The following is a 17728-nucleotide window of genomic DNA, read 5'->3' as shown; positions in this document are numbered from 1 at the left end:
TTAAAACAGAAAAAATGAAATAAAAAGCTAACCAGAACTTCCCTGCCTTGCATCAGAATCAAGTGTGCTGTACCACTTGAAAATATGATAATAGGAATATTTGCATAATCTCATTCTGAGTGTTCTTTATGACTGAGTGGTCTTTTTCACAAAACATCTTTCTTATCACAAAGCATCTGGATTTAATTTTCTATCGTTTGCTAACCTGGTTCCACTTGAGAGGCAAGAATAGAAATAATGGGCAAATTCCGCACAAGTGGAAGGTAGGACTCTCTTGCCAACATACCAAACTGGGACAGCTGGATAGAACACTAGCAAAAGGCTTCCAGCGCTTCAAAAATGCCTTACTATCGTTTGGCAAAAAAGATCAAGGGACCACGACAAGCTGCATGTGAACAAGTACCTGGGGAAAATGAGCTAGCACAGCACAAGGAGGAGAGCTAGACAGCACCTGTGAACCCGCACGCAGCAATGCACACACTGAAGAGGACCGAGCGCCCTGCAGACAGAGCGGAAAACTCCCCTGGCCGCAGCAAGGTAACAAACACACCAGATGTCTCTTTAACACATGGCTCATCTGGGTGGCTGGCTAGTTTCTGGTCCCTGGGAGGAAACAGGCTCCAGACAGACTCAGCAGGTGCAAAGGCTCCAGTGTGGCTGAGAGCTGACAAGGGCCTGTGATCTGGACGGCCTTAGCACCCTCTCAGCTTCAGAGAACGAAGACGGCTGCATTCTCTCTCCCTGAAAGACTTGGGCTGTTTACCTCAAGCTTTGTATTTTCCCACCTAATCATGTCTTTAAAATGCTCAGCTTTAGAGCCTGCATGTTGGACTGTTGGTAAAGAGCTCTTGCTGGAACACATCTGTAGTTTTTTACATTCTGTTGCCGCAGGCAAACAGAGTTGTACTTTAACCGAGGGTACGATTGGGGGTGGCCAGAAAGTTCATTCAGGTTTTCCTGTGAGATGGTATGAATCCAATCCAACCCAATACTTAATACAGCAACTTGGATCTCACTTTACCTACCAAAAAGCACTTTGTGCCATAGTACTAAAGTACTTATTGCGCATACATCACTCACAGTTTCCTCTGAGTTTGTTCTCAGTGGAGGCAGAGAACAGTGAGACTTCTTTTTCCACAATAATCCTTTCTGTGTCCCTGGAGAATTCCTGAGCCCGTTGGCACGAGTGGAGGTGGAGCCCCCCCAGCTGGTATCGGTACACACTGGGGTACCAGGAGCAGGTGGCTCGGGGGCAAGACCCCCGGAACGGCTAGGGGGATAGCCGAGCTGGGGGCTGATTCCCCCGAGATGGCCGGTCGTTCAAATTACAGTGTTCATGCGGATTTTTGATGAACGTGGGCGGCTGAGGCTGGCTTTAACAGTGCCAGGAAGTCTGTCCTGAGATGTGGGGCATGGCAACAAGAGTCTCCAGGCAGGAGGGCACCGTGGGTTGTAAGGCCGGGGAGAATCTAGGTGGCAGCTGTGTGCAGTGGAAGAGAGGAAAAAACAATCCCTGGTGAGAAGGGCCTGGCAAGGGCCAGGTACACGGTGAAGAACCCAAGGGGGCAGGCTGAGATCCAGGGCAGAGGGCCGTCCCATCTGGGCAGTGGTCAAGACAGAAGCAAGGCTCAGAGCTGGGCAGCCGCGTGGGTGCTCAGGTTCCTGGCATTCACCTGGTCACAGGTGGCCCTGAGCTTAGGACAGAGGCTCATCAGAGGCCTCGCCTGTGGATGTAAGCAGAATTCGTCCTCTCCTCCGGTGCTTGATCAGGAGGTGCCTCACACTCAGAGGGCTGGACTGGACATATCTGGTGGTTGCAGGGTGCTAGCTCAGAGAACCTGAAAGGGCACTCAGCACAGTCAACTCAAAACTCCAGATCTAAATTAGGTAACTACGTATCCTCCCCAAATAGGTAACCCACATGTCAACAGGTAGAATGATGTTCTGAGAAAAATCACTTCTGAATTAGGTATAATTAAAAACAACTAAACTACATGTACTGAAATATTTGACTTATCACCAAAATGACATTTAACAAAAGTCTGATTCGATTATAACCAGACACCCTTTGCCTTTCAGACTGAGGTCCTGGGAAATTTCCGGACGTCTCTGGTAGGAGTAAAGCACGTCTAAAATGTGCTTCGAAAGCACATTCCTATCCCAAAGCTGATCATAATAATATTCTCCCTTATAATCTCCAGGCAAGGTCAGAATTACTGCCCAAGGATTTTCTAAGAGGGAATCAGCAGACACTTCTGGACAGCTCTGATCCAGTTGTATCTTCCTTCCTGAAAAAGAATTTAATCTCCTTGAACCAGGTCTCAGGCCTCTTTGGTGTGGGCAGGCAGGGGCTAAAGTTCTCTGAAATCATTTTCAAATTTATATAATCTGACAGCAGGAGATCTTGCTTTATTATTTTTTTAAAAATGTATTATCTAAAAAATTTTTATTTTATATTGGAGTGGTAATTACAACAATGTAATAGTTTCAGGTGGTCAGCAAAGGGAGTCAGCCATACATACGCATGTATCCATTCTCAGGGGATCTTATTTTAAACTCTGTGGTAACAAGATTTAGTTTTTCCAACTTCCTCCTGTAACTAAGAACTTTTGTATACAAGTGTGAGCACACAAACACACATACTCTTACATGTATGCTTTTGGGCTTCCTTGGTGGCAAAGAATCTGCCTGCCAATGTAGGAGACATGGGTCTTGATCCCTTGGAAAAGGAAATGGAAACCCACTCCAGTATTCTTGTGAATACTGGAAATACCTGTGAAATCCCATGGACAGAGGACCCGGGTGGGCTACAGTCCATGGGGTTGCAAAAGAGTTGGATAAGACTTGACTTAATTAAATAACAAAATACTCACTTCACAGACAAGAAAACTGAGGTTAAATGATTTCCTCAATATCCCACAACTGATTAGCTGTAAAAGTGGGGATAGAAATAAATTCTTCTGTATTTGCAATGTCTTTCCCTTTCTTCCATGTTTCATTTTGGTTTCTTTTTTCAATCACTTTTACTTGCTGTCTTGGGGAAGCAACGGAAACAGTGAGAGACTTCATTTATATGGGCTCCAAAATCACTGCAGATGGTGAGTGCAGCCATGAAATTAAAAGACACTTGCTCCTTGGAAGGGAAGCTATGATCAACCTAGACAGCATATTAAAAAGCAGAGACATTACTTTGCCAACAAAGGTCTGTATGTCAAAAGTCAAAGCTGTGGTTTTTCCAGTAGTCATGTATGGATGTGAGAGTTGGACCATAAAGAAAGCTGAGTGACAAAGAATTGATGCTTTCGAACTGTGGTGGTGGAGAAGACTCTTGAGAGTCCCTTGGACTGCAAGGAGATCCAACCAGCCCATCCTAAATGAAATCAGTCATGAATATTCATTGGAGGGACTGATGCTGAAGCTGTAGCTCCAATGCTTTGGCTACTGGATGTGAAGAACTGACCCATTAGAAAAGACCCTGATGCTGGGAAAGACTGAAGGCAGGAGAAGCGGATGACAGAGGATGAGATGGTTGGATGGCATCACAGACTCATGGACATGAGTTTGAGCAAGCTCTGGGAGTTGGTGATGGGTCGACTGGGAAGCCTGGCATGCTGTAGTCCACAGCGTCACAAAGAGCCAGACAGGACTGAGCAACTGAACTGAACTGATACTCACTGTCAGATTTTTGCCCTACTAAGGTGAGGAGAGCGTTCTCAGGCAGCTGCCTGCACTCTGGGCAGGCGGGCTGCAGAAAGGCCTGCTTGCCAACTCCTATATGCTGTCAACAAGAGTCTGCATTTGTGTGGGCCACAGGCAGAGTGAGAAACTGCACTACATGAGGACACATTTATTTTTTTTTTAGACTTCCATTTATTTTTTTCCAGTTTTTTTTTTTTTAATATTTATGTATTTATTTGGCTGCTCCAGGTCTTAGCTGTAGTATGTGGGATCTAGTTCTCCGACCAGGGATCCAACCCTGGCCCCCTGAATTGGGAGCACAGAGTCCTAGCCACTGGACCACCAGGGAAGTTCCCATGAGGACACATTTTGACTGGGAATAGTTCTGTTCCATTCAACATCATTTATGGAGCTCCAATTAACAACAGGCACTAGGGAAACAAGACAGACTATCTCCTTGAAGCTCTTTGAGTCCCACAGAGGAAGAAAAGATACATCAGCAAACAATGTTAATCTGCAGTGAGTGAAAAGAAAGGTGAGTACTTGGGAAGCACAAGAGGACATTGGGCTAATGGAGAAACTAAGGCAAGGAAGTTGATGCTTTATTTTGGATCTATTGACTTTTAAGAGTCTGACAAAGGTCCAAGTTTCAGTAGTAGTATGACCAATGACTAGACTTGTACATTTCAAAATCAAGAAGGCGTGGTAAGCAGAGGGAATTACCACTGCCATGCTGAATTTTGGGCTGAGTTTTTCCTCTTTAAAATGTTTATTTGTATGTACACTCTTTCCTTTTTTTAAAATCATGGTTTTAAGATACTGGTTCTTGTATTTTAATTTGGAACCAAGTCTCCACAGTTGGTAGATCACATAATGCTTAAAAACATCTATACTTAATCCTGTGACCTATTCATTTACACTAACATTAAAACTTTCTTGTTGAAATCATTAATTGGCTAAAACAAACTGGCAAGACCAAAGCCCACAGCTCTGAAAAAAATATAAATAATATTATAATAGATAATTGCATTTCTCAATTTAGCATAATTCACTTAATTTCACTAAAGAATTCTTTTCCTATACTTCTTACTCAGCAGGCCACTATAATAAAATATTATACGCCTAGAGACATTGCACATTTTTCTCACCAATGTGGCTTTTTTTAATCTCTGCAGGCTTTTTAGCCAATGATTGAGAAGCCTTTGTCAGGACAGGGAAACACTAAGACTTGAGGCCATAGTTGCTGGCTTTTGATATTTGGACATTTTGTAGTTAAATGGATATGTTCATTTTTTTTTTCTTCTGATAGATATATAAGGATACATTAAATGTTATATTTCAATGTAATGTCTGAAATTTACAAATTATTATAACTACATATATATATTATGAAAACAAATTAAGTCCACCTTTAAACTTATGAAACAGAATATTAAAACACTGCTGCCTTTATCTGTGTAACAGGTAACCACTCTCTTGAATTTTGTGTTAAATATTTTCTACTAGTTTTACCACTTACATTTACATTGTTTAGATCTGCCCCAGTGGCTCAGCAGTTAAGAATCTTCCAGCAATGCTGGAGACTTGGGTTGGATTCCCAGGTCAGGAAGATCCCCTGAGGAAGGAAATGGCAACCCACTCTAGTATTCTTGCCTGGGAAATCCCATGGAAAAAAGAGCCTGGCAGGCTACAGTCCACGGGGTCACAGAAGTGTGGACACGACTTAGGAACTACACACTAAAATCCCACTAATACATTGCTTACTTTTGCTCCTTTTGGCCTTTTAAAATGGTATCTTGTTGTATGCAGTGTTATGTAGTTTCTTTTTTTCATTTGTTGTTACTAAGATTTTCCTCTGCCTTTTCTAAAGGCAGAACCAGAGATCAAACTGCCAACATCTGCTGGATCATTGAAAAAGCAAGAGAGTTCCAGAAAAACATCTATTTCTGCTTTATTGACTATGCCAAAGCCTTTGACTGTGTGAACCACAGCAAACTGTGGAAAATTCTTAAAGAGATGGGAATACCAGACCACCTGACCTCCCTCTTGAGAAATCTGTATTCAGGTCAGGAAGCAGCAATTATAACTGGACATGGAACAGACTGGTTCCAAATATGTAAAGTACATCAAGGCTATATCTTGTCACCCAGCTTATTTAACTTATATGCAGAGTATATCATGAGAAACACTGGGCTGGAGGAAGCACAAGCTGGAATCAAGATTGCTGGGAGAAATATCAATAACCTCAGATATGCAGATGACACCATCCTTATGGCAGAAAACAAAGAAGAACTAAAGAGCCTCTTGATGAAAGTGAGAGAGGAGAGTGAAAAAGTTGGCTTAAAACTCAACATACAGAAAACTAAGATCATGGCATCTGGTCCCATCACTTCATGGGAAATAGATGGGGAAACAGTGGAAACAGTGGCAGACTTTATTTTTTGGGGTTCTAAAATCACTGCAGATGGTGACTGCAGCCATGAAATTAAAAGACACTTGCTCCTTGGAAGAAAAGTTATGACCAATCTAGACAGCATATTAAAAAACAGAGACATTACTTTGTCAACAAAGGTCCGTCTAGTCAAGTTTTTCTAGTCATGGTTTTTCCAGTATGTATGTATGGATGTGAGAGTTGGATGGTGAAGAAAGCTGAGCACTGAAGAACTGATGCTTTTGAACTGTGGTGTTGGAGAAGACTCTTGAGAGTCCCTTGGACTGCAAGGAGATCCAACCAGTCCATCCTAGGGGAGATCAGTCCTGGGTGTTCATTGGAAGGACTGATGCTGAAGCTGAAACTCCAATACACTGGCCACCTGATTTGAAGAAATGACCCATTTGAAAAGGCCCTGATGTTGGGAAAGATTGAAGGCGGGAGGAGACGGGGATGACAGAGGATGAGATGGTTGGACAGCATCACCGACTCTATGGACATGAGTTTGAGTAAACTCCTGGAGTTGGTGATAGACAGGGAGGCCTGGTGTGCTGCAATCCATGGGGTCACAAAGAGTCAGACACAACTGAGAGGCTAAACTGAACTGAACTGAAGATTTAATCATGCTGTTGAATGTTGCTGTAGTTTATTTTCTTCACTAATATAAAACATTCTACTGTGAATATACTAGAGTGTATTGACCCATTTTCCTTTTGATGGAAATCTGAGTTGTTTCAGTGTTTTGCTATTATAGATAATGTTGTTATGAATACATGTTCAATTTCACCTGTGGACAAATGAAAACATATTTTTAGGTAAATACTGAACTGGGGATGGGGAGGGTATGCTACTTTACAGAGAATGTAAGATACAACTTCATAGGATTAGATTTTTTTCTGAATTAGTTATTACTATTATTTTAAAAATCAATTTACACATGTCTTAGCAGTGCACAAATATTCCCACTGATTCCTTTCTGCACAGATACTTGGCATTGTCAGACTCATTTTTGTCAATCTAGTTAGTGAAGAATCTTACTGCAGTCTTTATTTGAACTTCCCTGACTTAACGAGGTTACACATTTTTTTCTTGTTTAATTGCCATTTGTGTTTCATCTGAACCACCTTTTATGTCGTCTGCTCATTTTTCTATTGGGATGCTTGTCTTTTTTACTGATTAGAGTATCACTTTATATATCCTAAGTACAAATGCTTTGCTAGTTTCATGTTCTGCAAATTTCTTTCTTTAGTATTTCAGTTTTTTTTTTTTGTATCAGTGTCTTTTCACTTTATTAATAGAAGTTCTTTATTTGAATGTAGTCATGTTTATCAGACTTATAGTTAGCACTTTTGGTATCTTTTTTTAAGAAATACTTCCCGGCTCAGATGTCATAAAGGTTTATTTCCATATAAACTGCCAGAAACTTTAAAGTTTAGCTTTTTAAGACTTTAATCCATTAGGGATTGTTTTCCATTTGGTTGTGAGGAAGCAATATGATATTTTTTGCCCCACATGGATAGCTCATGTCCTTGCAACAATTACTGAAGGCCTGTTTTTTTAATTTGTCACCATTTCTCACTCTAGTTTCAGGAACATTTACTAAATATTTACTATACTTTGTACCAGGAACTCTGCCAAAGATGCAAAATAAAATCAAATGTGACACCTTTTTCCCTTGAGGGCTTTAACATAAAGTCTACATGACTTCTGGCAAGTATTTACCATCCACTTCCATGACTTGGAGAAGGAAAGGAAACCCACTCCAGTATTCTTGCCTGGGAAATCCCATGGAAGAGGAGCCTGGTGGTCTACAGTCTAGGGGGTCGCAAAGAGTTGGACATGACTGAAAGACTAACACTTTCACTTTCTTTCCATGACTCTTGGAAAGTTACCATTTCTGAGCCTTAGTTTCTCTACTTGTAAAAAGGGATACTTCACAAGATTGGTATGAGAGTTAAACTAGATAACTATATTGCTATATAACTGTAAAGCAGCATTACTAGCCATGGTTGGGAAGGAAGTTTGAAGACTACAGCATGCTGGTTAGTCTCACGCCCTACTATGATTTCAGTCATCCATTTAGTCAACAAATTGCTGATTTTAAAGGTTGTGAAATGAGACCGTGAATCAGATGATACTCCCTAGACTGTAATGCAGTGTCCCTTGAATCGGGAGATAGTCATGACTAGTCAGTCAACATGGTGCTGCAGAAGTGATGCTATGTGACTTCTGAGACAGGTCATAAAATGCAATGCAGCTTCTGTGCAGATTGCTGTAAAATCATGTTGAAGCCTTCTGTCTCCAGGAAAAGAAGTCCTGCCTGCTGCTGCCATGCTGGGAGGAAGTCCAGATTAGCCCACGTAGAGACACTACACGGAAGGGCCCAGAGGGGACATGAAGATAGAGGTATCTGGCTGGTCTACCTGCTCCGTCACCACGGCCTGAAATCTCATGCAAGACTCCAAGCCAGGGCTGCTCAACTGATACTTTCCTGAATTCCTGACCTATACAAACTATGAGAGAAGATAAAATGACTGCTACTATTTTTAGTCACTAAGTTTTAGAGTTACATGTTGTACATCAACAGATAACTAGAATGCTTACTGGGCACAGATTTTGCATTAAAGAACTGTGAAAGAAAGTAATTTCATGCTTCTATACATCAATCTTAAGTGAAAAATAACACAGGAGCTAAAATAGCATTTTATGTCTAACTAAGATAATACATTTGATTATTGGCTACATTGGTGGTACCTTGAGATTATTATTTAGAGCACCCTTGTTCAGGTAGAGCAAGCCCGAAATTGATGACTCTACATAAATTTAAAATCCTATTACTCAGTCTAATGAAGGCTTTAGGATTATATCATGGTTGCTCTATTTTCACTTAGAGGAAAATTAAAGGAGAAAATAAATAGAATATTTAGATACATCCAACTTTGTTAGCTATTAATGGTGTGAGATTTACCATCTATTCAAGTATCCAACTCAAGCAAAGAACTGAAACTGATAGTTCTAGATTTTTAAAAATACCAACTGAAAAATATTAATATTTGTCAAGGTAGGTACTTAAATTCACCAAATAAGGTCCAGTACATAAACAAGCACAATAGTTATTTAGTGGGATCAGAGGCCAATGCATACAAAATATAAAAGTTTAACAAAGAAATCTAAAGTGACAAGTCTCCCAGATCTTGATAATATTTATAAGAAATCAGAAAAGGTGGAAAAGTAACAAAAACAGTAGACTCAATTAATAACATTAAGATTGCAATACCTTTTTGAGGCTAGAAAATCCCAAATGAGAACTCAGAAATCAGGATAAAAAAATACTTAATCAAAGAAAACTAGAAATACTAGGGAAAATTTCTATAGTACATATATAATATCCAGATACAAAAGAAATTAGATTATTCTGGGATGAAATAAAAACCGGAAATTATAAGGGCCATGATTTGAATTGTATGGAATAACAACTGGAATCAAAAGTTGAAAAGAGAACAATTTAGTAAAAAAATAGTCATAGAGTTATTTTATGTTATTTTTGAAGTGCCAAAGATGAACAATTATGAGTCATCATAGATGAACACAAATTAAGGGTGAAAAATGTCTGACATGAAAAAATAGCACATATGTCTTACATGTCTAAATAAATTTTTGATTATACATGCCACAGTGAGGTACAAATAAAACGTTTGAAATAAAACGACTTTTTATTTCAATTCTTGTCATAATTTGCTAAAAAGAAAACAACCTTAGAGATACTGCATATGCAACATGCAAAATTAACAAAAATGCCTAGGATTGCAAAACCTTGGTTGTTTCCCAAACAAATTGCTGAGAACCATGAAAATGAAAATTCAAAGCAAAGACATGATGAAAATGCTAGGAAGCAAATCAACATTGGTGATGAAAAGAGTCAAAACACTCAAGGCAGACCCACCTAGAGATTTCATAATCCGTAATTTCTATGAGTCCTGAGAAATGTAAGAATGACAGAGAGGAATGGCTCCGGCACGCAGAATCAAACAGTAAGTCATCAGTTTTATGGCCAAAACCACATGATTATTTATAGACAACTCAACTCCATTTGAGGTGCAATTTTTTTAAAATTCAAAGAAGTTTTTTCATTAAACTATTAAAGTTCATGATAGTTAAAAAGTCTTAGATTTATACATGTACACTCTTTTATTATACTTGGTCTTAAAATTTTTAAATGAATATAATTAGTAGCTCAACTTAAACCTAAGTGGCATAATATAACACTATGTCGTGCCCTCTATTATAATAATTAGAAACAAAATCTAGGTGCATTCAAATACTTTTTATCACTGGTCAAATGCTTTTATGTCTTTATTGTTGGGTTTTTTCCTTTTAAAGGAATTGTAAGATCATTTACCTTTAAATGAACAATTCTCAGAAAGATATCTTGTCTCATGCTCATCTCAATATCAAAACGAGAAAGTCTTTTGTCTGCTTCTGTACTTGCAGCTCGTACTTCTTTGTCAGAGGAGACATGCTGGGGAAAGTCTAGCATGGTTCGTTCCACTGTTAATAGAGGAAAAAAACCACAGGGACCCATCAAGTCGGTATTAAGAAAAATACCTCATACATAGACGAATGATTATCCCAATATAAGTCTTTCATTATATATTTTCTCTAAAGGCTCCTCAGGCTTTTGAGAAACAGTGTCGAAAACAGGACTTCGCTATTCCAGGGGCATTGCTAAGAACAATAAGGGTGTATACTGAGTAATTAATGAAGTATGGTTAGAATGCAATTTATTAACTGGGAATGTAGGGGGAAAAAGATGTCCGTTTTTAAAAAAAAATTTTATTGGAGTATAGTTGACTTACAAAGTTGTGTTAGTTTCAGGAGTACAAAAAGGTGAATCAGTTATACATATAACCACTCTTTTTAGATTCTTTTCTCATACAGGCCATTACTTAGTATTAAGTAGAGCTCCCTGTGCTATACAGTAGGCTCTTCCTAGTATCTATTATATATATAGTACGTGTATACATCAATCACTCTTCAATTTAAAAGACATAGTTCTCATACTGAGGCATTTTATAGTCTGGGAGTTGGGGGTAGGCAACAGTACACGAAAAGGTAAACAATACCAGGACGGAGCAGCGTAGCTGTCAAATGAATGGGACAGGAGCTCAAAGGCAGCAATACCTAGGGCTGAGGCATTAAGCCATGCCCGTGGAGGAGGCTGGACCTTAGAGGGTGGGCCGGGCAGGAGGGAGCTCAGCTGGGGACTGCAGAAGTAGAGACGACAATCATGGGGGCTGGCAAAACAAGGCATGTTTAAGAAACAAGCAGGTGATTTAGAGGGATGGGTTTGTTTAGAAAAGGAGTTCTTAACCTTCACAATAGACTTTTAATTTGACCAAAGTCATGAACCCTCCCCCAAATGCAAGCATTCATACAAACATAAAAAGCTGCATATAATTTCAAATGATCCTCAGAAATCTCATATCCAATAAGCAGCTGAATACTGGGGCCCTTCCTGTTAAATATAGTGGTAATGTCTTCTGTTCTCACTTTCACATATCAAACTTGGTTGTTGGATTTTTCAAACATTTGTATTTTGACTTTCATTAGGCAAAAATCTGATGTCTTGAAATAATCCATACTACAGCCAAAAAAAAAAAAAAAAAAGAGAGAGTATCATTTACAGGGAAGTTGTGGCTAGGCTGTGACAATGAATATATTTTAATTTTATTCTTTAGCACTTTGAAGGTATTGTAAATAGGTAAAATTTACACATGTGATACATGGTAGACAGTAAAGCTACCCTTTACATACCAAGGAATTGTCCAGTTAAACAAGCTACCTTATGCATATCAGTCCTCTTAAAACATGGTTACAAAGAAAGCTATAAAAATGCCACAAGTATCTGAACAAATTCATAGTGTCTGTTTTTAAAAAGATTAAGTAATTATTATTTTATGATTTGACTGAATATATCATTTTTTATCCCTTGGTTAAAGAATGAATGGAACATATGATGTAGCATTTAATATTAATACATAGAGCATTTGTTTAAGTGAATTAACTAGAGAGTTATAATTTTTATTTATTTAATACTTTTTAAAGTTAGCTCAAAAAGATACTAAGAAGGAATCAAAATTGCTCAAGAGCTTAAATGAGCAGAATGAAATAAAGAGTCTGAAACTGGAAACATTCTTAAACAAACAATAATACTGAAAACCATTTCCTTCCTTACTTTCCTACAAAGACCTGGAGCCAGACTTAAGCTCTCACTTCCAAACTACAAACAATGCTGATGCCCAGTACCTGATGCTAGATAAAATGTGGTTTTAACAGCTATTGCAGGACGCTGAGAACATACACAGATAAGAGAAACTTTTAAAAAACCTATTCTGAAATTCAAACATTTTTATGATTAACCTATGAAAATAAATTCACAGGAGAGGGAGAACAAATATCACAAAACTAGTTATATTTAAAAGATGCATGATTTGGGCAGAAAAAGCAGAATTTAAGATCATTCTGTTTTAAAAGATTTCTTCTCCACCTATTTTTACATTTCTTAAATGCGTAAGCTGTTACCCTGGCACACCATCAGAGCCATAAGTGACTGAAAATGTGAGTGTGTGAACCAAGGACAAACCACTTACAGGGTAGAAGAGGAATATGAAACTGCCTGCTGAGAAAGTTCTGCTGAATGGGGACCAACTCCCTTCTTTCGACTAACTACAAGCCCAATCAGATCTTCTTTACTGAAGATTTTAAGCTCAAGGCTCATAGCAAAATTTAGTGGCCATTACTGAGAGTGAAAAAAAAAAAGTCACTGAGTTATGATTCTGTGTGACCCCACGGACTGTAGCCCAACAGACTCCTCTGTCTACGGAATTCAGGCAAGAATACTGGAGTGGGTAGCCATTCCCTTCTCCAGGGGATCTTCCTGACCCAGGGATGGAACCCTGTATTGTATGCAGATTCTTTACCATCTGACCCAACAGGCAGAAGAGGGTGGCAGAAGATGAGATGGTTAGATAGCATCACCAGCTCAATGCATATGAATTCGAGCAAGCTCTGGGAGATAGAGAAGGACAGGGAAGCCTGTGGTGCTGTAGTCCATGGGGTCGCAAAGAGTCAGACATGACTGAGCGACAACAGAAACAAGAGTGAAGAAGCCGGTAGTAAGCGGCAGAAACTGGAACAGAAATGCAGAGGGAAGAGAAAGTAGTCGAGTGCCTGTAGCTTAAGATTTTGGACAACCTTCCAAATTCCAGAATTCATACAAATGTTTATGATATTCAGTTATAGCCTATGTTCTTAGAAAGCCCAGTTACCACACAGTCAAGATTGTTTAGCCATAATTATCCTACAAAATTCTTTGCGATAATTGGCATGATTCTTCATTCCTTATCATTCAAAGGGTCTAACAGTTATATTGGGGGTTTCCCAGGTTGGGCAGTGGTAAAGAGTCCTCCAGCAATGCAGGAGATGCAAGAGGTGGGTTTGATCCCTGGGTCAAGAAGATCCCCTGGAGCAGGAAATGGCAACCTTTTCCAGTATTCTTGCCTGGAAAATTCCAGGGACAGAGGAGACTGGTGGGCTGCAGTCCATGGGGCTGCAAAGAGTCAGACATGACTGAGCAACTGAACACACAATAGTTAGATTATAAAAATAATATATTTTAAGTGTAGAAAATATGGAAAATAGAGAAAAGTATAAAGAGTAAATTAAAAATCAACTATAAACTGAGTACCCAAGATACTGGACATTATTAAAATTTGTTTTCTTTCTGTGTCCTTTTAATGTTACTAAATACTGCTCCTAACATGATTTTAATGCCTGTATACTGTTACAGAGGGTGAATGTATCATAATTTATTTAGCTATTCTACTAGTTGACACTTAGCAGTTAGTTGTTTTCAAGCTTTTGCTATGATAGAGTACCTGTTTATACATAAATTTATACATGATTTTTCCTGTATCTGATTATTTCTTAGATTATACCTAAATAGGGAATTAATTATTGGGCTAAGGTATGCACTTCTTAGGGCCTCCCTGATAGCTCAGTTGGTAAAGAATCTGCCTGCAATGCAGGAGACCCCAGTTCAATTCCTGGGTCAGAAAGATCCGCTGGAGAAGGGATAGGTTACCCACTCCAGTATTCTTGGGCTTCCTTTGTGGCTCAGCTGGTAAAGAATCCGCCCGCATGTCTTAAAAAGTTTTGATAGATATTGCTCTCCAGAAAGCAGCTCTAACAAGAGTGTATATTTTATAGCACCTCAGGCCACATAATAAAATTTTTTAACTTAGGTAATATAATTCTAAGCAATTATGAATCATTAATCATTTAAGTAATTACAAATCATTATGTAAAAATCAATGTCTTGTACAATTAGAAAATGAATTGTCGAGTCGGGAAGCATAAAATGGCTTATGATGCCCACAAAATGAAATATTGATATGCTTTTGCATCCTATGTATCCTACTCACCTATGTATTTCACTTCCACATCTGCTAGTGCCTGCAAACAGTTCTCGTAAGTTACCTCCTTAATGTCAAGCATTCCAATAGCATCGTACACCTGTTTGGTCTGCGAGATGAGCTCCTCAGTTCTTGTTTTGATTTGCTCTGGTGAAAGATCCCATCTTAAAACATTCCTACCAGCTGCCATATAGGAAGACATTGCCTGAAGGGGAGACATCTCTTCTCTTCCTAAAGTCATTCTGAATAAAACTCTGGAACCACCAACTCTAAAAAGAATCAGAAAAAGGATAAAAATTAGGCAATTTGTTGGTCCAAAGTCAACAGACAAATGTGTATTATTTAATTAAATTTTAAATTAGAAAGAATTTTTACTCAAATTGAGCAAATTTCTTTCAGGTGAATACATATTCATGAAACTAAATGCTCTTGTATTTACTGGTTTTCTTGACTAGTTACAGAGTTAATGGAATTTGGACTTTCCAAACACTGAACTACTTATGTAATTAAATCAGAGAGAGAAATAAAGTTAGGTGTCAAAGATATAATATTGATAATTGTCCTTTATAAATTAAACCAGTAGTCTTTCTTATTTAAACATTTTTTTTCTTGCTAATATTCACCTACTATATATGTAAACTCAATATTTTATATTCAGGAAGGAAGTATTTTCAAAATTCTCTTTATATTGAACAATTTAAAAAATGTATTACCAAAATTTCATGTAAATCAACTATGTTGATTTGAATTTATGACTTAAAAAATAAAATCTGGTATGGTATTATACTAAAAGATAAAGGGGGAAAAATTAAAAATTATACTAATCCTTTAGCCCCTTAAAATACTGAAACTAAAAATTGATGCCATATGCTTGCATATATAGTTATGTAATTCTAGAGCTTATAAGTAAAAATATTATGATAGCTAACATTTATTGTGTTTAGGTACTATACTGAATGCTTTCCAGTTAAAACTCACAATAACCCTATGAGATAGATATTGTGGTTATTTTTATTAGCCAAGGGGGTCACTAAAGCACAGAAAAGTTAAGTAACTTGCCCAAGGTCACACAGCTGGCGATATAGTGAGAGCTAGGATTAAAAACCAAGAAGTAGACAGCTGGAACCTACTCTCCTAACCACAATACTAAACTTAATTCCTATTATCTTACAAGACCCCCAAATGACCTTATGATGTAGACAGGACAATACTCCCCTTTAACAGATGATGCAGTTGAGGCTCAGAAAGGCTAAGTGACTGATTTAATGTCATTTGTTCAACAAATATTTATAAGCATACACTATGTCTACTCCTTGTTACAGGCACCAAAGATAAAAAGGCAAATTGACTGGGACCCTTCTATTTATAATATAAATAATTTATAATGTAGTGAAGACAAATTGATTAACAGGCAATTGTACTACATTGAGATGTGTTTTATAGGGTAAACAGGGAGAACTCTGAAATATCACAGAAGGAGCTTTTCTAGAAAGATTTTCTAAAAGGAACAGTGAGCAAGCCAAGATCTGAACAATGTATAGAAATTATCCAAAGGTAAAGACTGTAAGGAATGAAAAATCTGAAAAGCGTAAGTATGGACTAGAGAATGAACAGCCTTGGGAATCATTTAAGAGTTCAGACCTACTCTAAGGGTCACGACAAAGCCACTGAAGGGTTTTAATCAGGTGAGAGACGAGAAAAGATATGTGTTTTAAACAAATCCCTCAAATTATAATGAGTTGAAATGTTTAGAAAAGAGGGCTCATTCCAGAGGAAAGCTGTGATGGGAACTGGGGGATAATATTATGGAATACCTCACTAGGAAACAGGGGGAACTAGAGTGACTTAGAAGATATTCAGGAAGTTGAATCACTATGACTTGGTACTGAACGTATTTTAGGAAGAGGTGAGATGGTATCTAGCCTTCTCTCTTGAACGAGAGGGACGGACAGAGGCACCATTGCTAAAATAGGGAACTTAGACAAAGGAGGAGGCTCTCTGGTGGGACACAGAGAAATTTGGTTTTGGATGTGCCAAGTCTGAAGCAGCTGTGGTGCAAGTCAGCAAAATTCATTACTGTTGGATGTAATTGAAGCGACATGGGTGGTTGAACTGGCCCAAGGGAATCTGCAGAGGGAGAACAGACCAACCGGACTCTGACTCTAGTTTAATCATTGAAGTAGAAGGAAAGAAAACCAAGTAGGAAGGGTTCAAGGAATTGTGAAAAAGTGAACACTGAAAAAGGGAGGAGTGAATGACAGTATGAAATGTATGAATTTCAAGAAGACACAAAGTCTCTGTTGAATTCAGCAACAGGAATGTCACTGATGACTCTGGCGAGAGCAGTGTCAGCCGGGGGCAGGGGTGGAAGTCAGATTCCCACGACTGAGGGCGTGAAGAAGCGGAGAGCCTGCACTTCAGCAACTCTCCAGGGAGCTGGCTGTGAGAACAAGGAGACTGAGCGGTGTGAGTGTAAGGTGCTGAGACACAGAAAGGTACCTTATTAACACCGGAGAAGCCTTAGCCGTCTGACCCCTTAACCGTCTCTCCTAATAACTGATGTCTCCTATGTGAAACACACTGGTTGATGGTTACACTCAAGACTGGCAGACTATTTTCCAATGTATTTCCACATTTCTCCTTCAACCAGCTGAGTTATATATTCACCAAGAGTCAAGTTTATTTGTTACAAAACTGTTTATACTTATTATACTCATTTTCATGTAACTGAAGTATTTAACTGATTAAATGTGTGCCAAAAGAATGATCTGTTGTTTTGGTCAGCTATCTTGGGAATACTTTAAACATGACAGTTACTAAAAAGCCAACCAAAAACCTGCTGTTAGAGAAGATTTAAAACAGAATTAAAAAGATCCAGCAGGTTTCTTAACTCAGATCACTTATGTGTGTCTGGAGTGTTCCTGCTCCACTTTAAAGAGGCTGAAACTGGAAACGAAAAATAATGCATTTTTGGTAGAGTTTACTCAAGGACAGTGAGGAATGCTGATCAAGTGATTCACATTTAACAAAAAGGCCTTGCTCTTACATCAAAATATTTTTAAAATACTCATTTATGTTTTGTTTGAATATGTTATTTGAGAAATTTGTCATTTTTAATGATTCTGTGTGAAACCAGTTTTTTAAA

The 17728-nt window shown here is 38.4% G+C and overlaps 1 protein-coding gene and 1 long non-coding RNA gene across 5 annotated transcripts in view; one reads left to right on the top strand and one right to left on the bottom strand.

The window, feature by feature from the left end:
- Window positions 1-17728, bottom strand: part of NLN (neurolysin) — a 95864-nt gene that overhangs the window by 45293 nt on the left and 32843 nt on the right. For 3 of the 4 annotated variants that reach the window (XM_070476755.1, XM_070476754.1, XM_020910368.2), the window contains exons 2-3: window positions 14593-14852; window positions 10509-10657 (exon numbers count right to left, since the gene is read on the bottom strand). In XM_070476755.1, the coding sequence (XP_070332856.1) occupies window positions 10509-10657; window positions 14593-14852 (409 nt within the window). The remainder of the gene's footprint in view (window positions 1-10508; window positions 10658-14592; window positions 14853-17728) is intronic. The other variant, XM_070476756.1, reaches the window with a different exon arrangement.
- Window positions 211-8754, top strand: LOC139038277 (uncharacterized). The gene is made up of 2 exons (XR_011491256.1): window positions 211-537; window positions 8415-8754. It is a non-coding gene; the product is annotated as an uncharacterized lncRNA (long non-coding RNA).

This window comes from Odocoileus virginianus, chromosome 14 (genome assembly GCF_023699985.2).
Source record: "Odocoileus virginianus isolate 20LAN1187 ecotype Illinois chromosome 14, Ovbor_1.2, whole genome shotgun sequence".
NCBI classification, from domain to species: domain Eukaryota; kingdom Metazoa; phylum Chordata; class Mammalia; order Artiodactyla; family Cervidae; genus Odocoileus; species Odocoileus virginianus.
This window is presented reverse-complemented; position numbering and strand designations above follow the sequence as displayed.